Source organism: Triticum aestivum, chromosome 3A (genome assembly GCF_018294505.1).
Source record: "Triticum aestivum cultivar Chinese Spring chromosome 3A, IWGSC CS RefSeq v2.1, whole genome shotgun sequence".
Lineage (NCBI taxonomy): Eukaryota > Viridiplantae > Streptophyta > Magnoliopsida > Poales > Poaceae > Triticum > Triticum aestivum.
Genome location: NC_057800.1, coordinates 744,921,628 through 744,929,841, shown reverse-complemented (window position 1 = coordinate 744,929,841; position 8,214 = coordinate 744,921,628). Strand labels below are relative to the sequence as shown.

At 46.9% G+C, this 8,214-nt stretch overlaps 1 protein-coding gene across 2 annotated transcripts; it reads right to left on the bottom strand.

The window, feature by feature from the left end:
- Window positions 1-1,644: 1,644 nt before the first annotated feature.
- Window positions 1,645-6,458, bottom strand: LOC123059672 (MEIOTIC F-BOX protein MOF-like). Of its 2 annotated transcripts, XM_044482179.1 has the most exons (4): window positions 5,451-6,458; window positions 5,219-5,374; window positions 4,901-5,135; window positions 1,645-2,030 (listed from the first exon to the last, which is right to left on the bottom strand). In XM_044482179.1, the coding sequence occupies exons 1-3, from the start codon at window positions 6,315-6,317 to the stop codon at window positions 4,929-4,931; spliced, it is 1,230 nt and encodes a 409-aa protein (XP_044338114.1). In that variant the 5' UTR covers window positions 6,318-6,458; the 3' UTR covers window positions 1,645-2,030; window positions 4,901-4,928. The 2 variants fall into 2 exon arrangements, with proteins under 2 accessions (XP_044338114.1, XP_044338115.1); XM_044482180.1 differs by lacking the exon at window positions 1,645-2,030 and having other exon boundaries at window positions 4,775-5,135.
- Window positions 6,459-8,214: the final 1,756 nt, after the last annotated feature.

Below are 8,214 nucleotides of genomic sequence, written 5' to 3'. Positions count from 1 at the left end.
ATGACCCGGGAGGCTTAAACCTAGCCGCCTTTGGAATCTTCCTCATGTCCCGTGCCGCTAGTTTCGTCAGCTTCTTTGCCGGTGGCGGCATGCATTGTTCCCTAAGGGCGCGGGGGCCTCCGGTTGTCCTCCAAGGCTTGAAACACACTGCATACTAAAATAGATGAGTAGATAAAGGATCTCCTTGCTGTAAACCCCTTGAATGCTTGAAACACACTGCATAATGTGACGCAATTCTCCCGGAAGCCAAGTTTCAACATAATCTCCTTAAGAAATGCCACTCTACCCAATCATAAGTTTTTTGCATATCGAGTTTGATAGCACACCGACTCTCTTTTGATATCTCTGCTCTTTTATATTTTATGGAAGCACCCATAAGCCACTAATACAATGCATGTTTTCATTCTACCAGGCACAAATGCTCTTTAGTTCGGACTGATAATCTCTGGCAGAAAAACCTTCAGAGGAGTTACCACCATTTTTGCGGTAATCTTGTGCACCACATTACACAAACTACTTGCCTAAATTGGGTAACCTTCTGAGTAGAATAAATTTTTGGGATCATAACAATCACAGTATCATTCCAACCAAACGGAATAGTGACATATTTACCGCTTGTAGAACGTCTTCAAACATATTGTCCCGCTAAATCTCTTATAAATAATAGCCTGGAGTCCATCTGACCCTGGAGCTTTCAGATCAATAAGAACAAAAAGGGCCTTACCAACAAATCTTCGATAGTGTAAGGGGCAAGGGGAGCATTTTTCATGTCAACAGACAGCCTTCTTCAAACAAGGGATAAAACTTCGTAGCTCGGTTACAAAAGTTCTGAAGTGAAACGATTAGTAAAATAGCTGGTGATGTGACCTTTCAATTCCGTACCGTGCCTCCAAACCCCCGAGTTTTCCAGAAGTTTCTTAATAATATTCCTCTTTTTTCTGGTCATAGCAGTATTATGAAAAAGAGAACTATTGTGATCCCATGCATCAGCCATTTTGCTCGCCCTCTCTGTAACCAGTTTTTTTCTTGGTCCAAAAGATTCTCAATGAGAACAAGAATTTTCTTTTGCCTAGAGCGGGAATTGACATTCATAGAACCACACCTCAGCTTCTCTAACTCATTTTCCTAATTTGTTAATTCTTAGAATATCACAATCCCAAGAATGCAAATCCGCACCACCCGAGTACGCGCCGCAAGAGACGGACCAACACCTGCCATTTGTGCCTTACCCCATGTTGTCTTCACAATTTCCTCAACAGTCTCTTCTTTAAGCCATCTAGCTTCAAAGTGCTTTACACAATACTAAGGTTCGATAAATAAGTTACTATTTTGTGAATGTACAAAATCAAAGGTCTGATGGTCAAAATGCACATGTTTACATTGATAGCCGTGACATGTAGGAATTTATTTGCCCATTACACATTACAAACTGCCCCGATCAAGTCTTTCCCTGACATCGCCTCTTCTCCAAGTAAAAGGATCGCCAACAAAATCAAATATTCAAAGCCACACTACATGAGACACTCACATAAATATTTCATCATTGCATCGGGACTCGCATTGCCTCACTCTTTTTCGGACAAGTATAAAATTTCACTTAAATCTCCTAGAACCACGCAAAGCTGAGCTCCCTTTTATGCAAATTATGGATATCATGCCAAAACAAATGAAGAGGACACCAAGCCGGATGACAACAAAAACTCATAAAGCGCCATTGTACAATGTTCTTAACCATAAACAAGATATCACTAAAATTAGCTGATGAATAGTTCAACTAAAATAAAATGAGGGCACCGGCCTGACCATCACTCTTCACTACAAACATGGAACCAAAAGATAAAGTACAACATAGCTCATCGTCCTGACAAGTCAAATGAGACACTGAAAGGAAAATCAAATCCGCAACAATCCGACCTTGGAGCTCCATGAACTAAAAATCTGTCGTGTTCGAAAGCATACCATGGCAGTTCCATCCTAAGATTTTCATTTGTCTCGGCGATCCTCCAACACATCATTATTTGTTGACAGGCCTGTTTAATAGAAGATCATTTAGACCTATTGAAAAAATAGCATTCCTAGTATTTCATAGTCCCCACGGGACAACTGAAGAAGCTACATGCAAATGCAAAAAATTCTTGTTGCATAGCCAGTAAGAAGATAAGAAAGTAAAATGTATAATATCAACACTAAAAATTTCAATAACATTTGCCCAAACTACTTTAGACACAAGGCATTCAAAGGAAAGATGGTATATAGATTCTATTAGGGCATGATTTTATTCTGACAAAAGTTCTAGAGAAACCCCTGAACTTTGGGTGGCAAGTTGAGATGCCAAACAACAGGCAAAAAATTTGGTTCTACTCCCTTAAAATTCACAATAGCATATAATGATTTAGAGGAGTACATCCCTTTAGACTCATTCAGTCCTGTTAGACTATCTCTTGGTTCAGAGAAGACAATAAGCTAACTATACCTTCAAGCTCAAACCATTGGCAGATAAGCTCATTCAAGAATGCTCTACAGAAATAGTACTTAATAGTCTTCATCCCAGAGGTCATGATTATCTTATTTTTCTTGGAGTAGAAATCCCAATACTGTGTAGCTAGAGGAGAATTATAAAACCATATATCTTCCAAAAATAAGATAGATTTACCATCCCCTAGGTGCCATTTGTAACCAAATTTGACAGCTTTCCTAGCCCACATAACTCACTTCCAAAACTGGGAGGGATGGGATGATGCAGCAAAGCACATTTGGGCTTCTAGTATTACATTTAGTATCTATGGCCTAATGTGTATCTATTGATCCATGAGCCAATCAAGCAAATGTCAAGGTCTTGGATATTAGGGATGCCCACTTCCCCATCTTCACTTTTCATACAGATAGAGGCTTGCTAGCTAGATGGATCTTCTTCTCCCCATCACTTTCACTCCACATGCATTTAACTAACCAATATTTATGTAAAAAATAGCACACTTTGGACATTTAAGAAAGAAAACATGTAAATGGGGATACTAGACAAACAAGATTAAACTAGAGTAACTCTACTAGTAATGAAAGAAATTTATCCCTCCAACATGCCATCCCAGCAAGCATTCTATCTATGAGGGGTTGCAATCCCTCTCCTTTCAACTTATCAAAATGTAAAGGCAATCCAAAGTATTTAATACGAAAACTTCCTTGGATGCATTTCAAAATATCGAAAAAAGGTTTAACCTCCGTAGGCTTTAGATTAATCGGAACTAACTCACTTTCATCATAATTAACACACATACCAGATACTACCCAAAAACAGGTCAATGCCCATTTGAGATTAAGAGAAACTCTCTTATGAGTATCCAAAAACAGCAGAGTGTCATCATCATATTCGAGACAAACCACCCCGACATGACAAAAAAATTGGGCATAAACCTTTAACTAACCTAACATATCAACCTTTAACCTACATCCTAGCAAAAACATCAATGACTAAATTAAAAAGCAATAGGGACAAAGGATCTCCCTCCCTAAGCCCCCTGCCATTGATGAAAAAAACCACTCTCCTCACCATTGACTTTAGCACCCACATATTGTTGTTGAGTGACTTTCCTAATCCAATTTATCCATCTATTGCCAAAACCCCTAAGGGCGAGTATTTCATACGGAAAGTGTAGGTTGACCTTATCTTAAGCATTCTCATAATCAATTTTAAAGATCAAACCTTTTTGGCCAGTGAAATGCACGACATGAACTACTTTGCAGTAACCACACTTTCCAAAATAAACCCGCCTCTAACAAAAGCAAATTGATGCTAAAAAATTATTCTACCAATTAGAGCGGCTAGTCTATTTTTAAGAACTGTAGTGAAAATTTTAAAACAACAATTTGGAGACGAATAGGTCTAAATTTCTACATGTTTCTAGCATAATTCTCTTTTGGGATCAGAGCAATCATAGTGAAATTAAGCTTAAAGATGTCTAAATCAAGCTCAAACCAGGCCTCAAACATGGCTACAAGATCTACTTTCATGATGTCCCAGAAATTTTTAGAAGACAAAAAGGGCATCCATTAGACCCAGGGGCACAATCAGAGTTTGTATGAAAGATAACATGCTTGGTTTCCTCCTTAGAAAACCTAGACTTTTAACCTAACTTTCTCCTCTTCAGTGATTTTCTCCTCAGGGCCATAAAAATCATCTCTAAGAGGAATCTCAGGTATAGGTTCATATCTAAATACATCTTTGTAGTAATCTGCAACAGCTTTCTTCATCTCCACATTACCTGGTTTATTAGGACCATCTAGCACATTAATCATCCTTTTCCTTCTCCTCTGATTAGTTATAATACTAAAGTAGGCAATGTTCCTATCGCCTTCCATGATGTCCCTATCCAGGGATCTCTGCTTAGTTGTAATCTCTTTCTTATTCCAAACCTCATTAAGTTATACTACAATAATATCCATCCTATTCCTCTCATCAGAAGATATATTGCTAGACACAATTTGGATATCAAACCTGTCATACTCCTCCGTTAAAAACTTATTATGTTTCCCAAGGGAAGCCTCCAGGTTGGCACTCCACCCTTTAGCAGTCTTCCTAAACAATATCACCTTGTTTTGCCAGATATCCATTAGAGTTGTTGCGTCTAGTAGACCAATCCTTAAATACTACTCTGTATCTCTTTAACATAAGACCTAGTAAGCCACTATTTCTCAAACTTGAAGTTACTCTTCCTTAATTTTCGATCTACACAAGAGTCCCACATAACACGAGTATGATCACTCCCTACCCTAGGTAGAAACGAATATGAGTATGAATTTCGTGTAGCCGCACATGCTCAGATGGTCCCAGGGCAGCATTCTTAATTAATAAATTAGAAGAGACAAATCTTTGTTATGTGATTCCAAAATGAATTATCCTCACCACGATAGTGTATTCTCACGCGGTTCGGCTAATTGACTTTAGTGAGTTCGATCTTGTTGTTTGGCAGATTCCTCCACATGGCCTCCAGAAACTTGACCAATAGGTGGATAGAAGTATCACCATCTTGGTATATGATTTCACTAAGCTTAAGGTTCTCGCACTTGAAATCCACCAGGTCATCGGAAGGGTCATCAAGGTGTCCCCCCATCTTCTTCTTAGATCTAGAATCCAACACCTATTGACAGCATATAAGAATTAATATTACAGACTGACTAAATTGTGCTATGCTAATATTTGTTGAGAGAAGCAGCGGTGCACCTTGCAACGACGCAAAGTGAGCTTCTCCAGGTTTCGCGACTTGCGCAGGTAAGGCTCCAGACCCATAAAGTCGTTGGAAATATGACACTCGTCCAGAGACAAGGTCCTCAGGTTCTTCAATACAGGGAACTCCAAATAATCCTGACGGCACAACAACTATAACCCAAGAAATCAGTTTATGTCATTTAAAAACCACAGGATAAAATGGATGCCAAGAAGATGTGGAACATACAGTGACCCCAAAATGTAACAAGTGCAGGCTTGTGACATTGTAGAGAGCGGCAAGAAGACCAGATTCGTACGCGGTTGTGGCGAGGTCGCAGCCAATGGATAGCTGAATGGATGCATCAACAAGAGACGGCATGGTATGTGGTTCGTTAGGAGCAACAATGGAATCAACATCATAGGAGGTGCCCAAGCGAAGAGAGACAAGAGCAGGAGCATCTATAATGAAGACGAAAAACTCATCGGCGCCGTCCTCATCATAGTTGCCGTCCAGGACCAATTTCTTGAGCGAGGAGGAGACGATCCTGATGTAGCCGGTGGCCAAGAAGCCGCACTCTTGCAGTTTCAAGTCCTCGAGAGCAGGGCAGCGGGAGCTGACATGGCTAGCGAGCTCTGTCGGCTGCAGAGATGACACGTGGGAAAGATGCAACCTTTTGAGCCGGCAAGGCGATGCCTCGCCCAGACCTATGGCGCGGCGAACCCAAGGGGCGGACCACCCGAGGATGCAGCAGCGCAGGTACACCCTCAGGTCCTCCAGGAGAGCGACCTCATGTCCGCGGAGAAGGTTGCCGGTAAAGTTGACGAAAAAAGGCTGCTTGGCGGTGAGCTCCCGCTCGTCGATGTCGAGGCACGGCACGGCGCGCCAGAGGTTCCGCCACCTCGCGGACAGCACGCACGTACCGGCCGTCTCCAGGGCATTGAGGCGCGACAGGATGTCGTGGAGGAGCTCGTCCGGCAGGGCGCTCAGACGGTCGCTGTCGGCCTCTCCGCCGCTGCTGCCATCGGCATCGCCGCCGCCGTCGCCATGTGCATGGCACGGACGCTTCGGCTTGGCGGGGGCGTCAGTGGGGGTGGAACGCCCTGCCCCGACCATTTCCGTCGATTTGGGTTGCAGCGGTAGGGAGGATGGGGCGATGGCGGCCGGGTTCGGCAATTAGTCTGCTGCTGGTGGCTGCGCCGCCGCCATGAGTGCCCGAGGAGACGGAATGGAAGCAAGGGAATTTACCCTAGGGATCCGATCCAAGTCGAGAATGAGGAGAAGGATGGGCCTTGTTGACGACGTATTGGGTTCAGCTGGAGCCGGGCCCAACTAAACTATTATAATTTGACACCAGCACGCAGGTGGGCTGCGGTCCATTTCACTTTCGTTTTTTATTTAACAGATTGAAAGATTTAGGGGAAAGATTTTCTCGGTTTTAAGGATTTTGGGGTCAAAATCACACCAAATTGAAGTTCAGGGGGTTATTTGTCTCTCTGGCCACATTTGAGGGTGAAAAATGGACTTCTTTCTTAGGGCATCTCCAGCCGTTCGGCCCAGGGCGCCGAAAAAGAGCCGCCTGGGGACGAACCAGCGCTAGCTTGGCGCGTGAGGGCGACTCCGTTCCCAGTCGTTGGCCCCCAAGTCGCCGCCAATATCACGCGGCTCGGCGACATTTCGTACAAATCTGCGCAAACTCGGCGATCTAGCACGAACTCAGCGAAATTTCATTAAAATTTGTACAAAAAAGATAAAACATGTAAACTACACCCTACTACTACGCCAAACTACGCTTAGCCAGTGCGCCGCGTCCACCACCCGCCATCTACATGCCGAGAAGCCTGTAGAAACGGGTGTAGTCGCCGTCGTCGTCGTTGTCGTCCCGCGCCACGTCGTCCCTGCTGCCCCCCTGGCCAAGGTTGCCGACGCGCGCTGGGGCGCTGGACGGCCCGGCCCCGGCCTCGTCGTCGTTGTCGAGGACGATGACGCCGCCCTCCTCGCTCCTGCGGCGTCGGGCCTGGAGCTCCGCGTATGCCTGGCACTGGCGGCGCACCTGCTCGTGGACGTAGTCCTCCTTCGCCCATTTTAGGGCGGCCTCGTCGTCGGGGGCCACCATGTCGACGTGCTCCGGCTTCACGGGGAGCAGGCCCGGCTCAGGCTTCGGCCGGACCTGGCGGAGGGAGCGCGGGAAGGCCTGGGCACCCTCGTTGATGACGAGGGCGCCGCTGCGGGTGCGGCGCCGGAGCGGCATCTCCTCCGGCTCTGGCTTGACAGGGCAGAGCGGCGTCAAGCCGGAGGAGAGCGAGCCGGAGCCCGACGACAAGGACGTCCCCGGCTCCATTCGCCTCGGCGTCCAGGAGCTGCCACGACGGCGAGAGAAGGTCGGCCGCGGCGGGTACTCGAGGCGCGGCACGTTGCCGGTCTTGATGTGCTCGAGGACGGCCTCGAGGGTACGGCCCGGCACGCCCCACCACTCGCGCCGCCCATCGGCGTTGAGGCGGCCGCAGGGGATGATGCCGTTGGCAGAGGCGATCTGCTCTTGGCGGCGGCGCTCGAAGTACATCGTCCACAGCGTTTCGCTGTCAGCGGCGTACCTCGGCTCGTTCCGCTGCTCTTGCGTTAGGGACGAGTTGATGCAGGCGATCTCGCCCCGTCGCGCCGCCCTTTCGGGCACCGGTGGCACCGGGACGCCGGCGGCGCTCAGCCTCCATGCCCCCGGCACACGCATGTCCGGGGGCGCCGGATACTCGGCCCCGTAGAGGAGGCGCGCCTCCGGCTCTTGGAGATGGCGGCGGCCGAAACCGTTCGGCGCCGCTCCGTCGCCTGGAAACCTCTCGGCCATTTTCTCGTCGGCGGGGAAGGGGGAGAGTGGTGCTTTTTGTGCGGCGGATGCAAGGGAGATGTGAGACTGTGTGGCGTTCACAGGTGGGGAGGTCGACTTTTATAGCCGCAGCGGGGCGGCGAGAGGCTGCATGGCAGGCGACGCGTGGCGGGAGCGGGCGGGACGCGCGTC

Coding starts and splice junctions, on each gene's coding strand:
- LOC123059672 (XM_044482179.1), bottom strand. CDS start 6,317: ATGGTCGGGGCAGGGCGTTCCACCCCCACTGACGCCCCCGCCAAGCCG. Junction 5,375..5,450: donor TGTTACATTTTGGGGTCACT/GTATGTTCCACA, acceptor CTTGGGTTATAG/TTGTTGTGCCGTCAGGATTA. Junction 5,136..5,218: donor TCACTTTGCGTCGTTGCAAG/GTGCACCGCTGC, acceptor TGCTGTCAATAG/GTGTTGGATTCTAGATCTAA.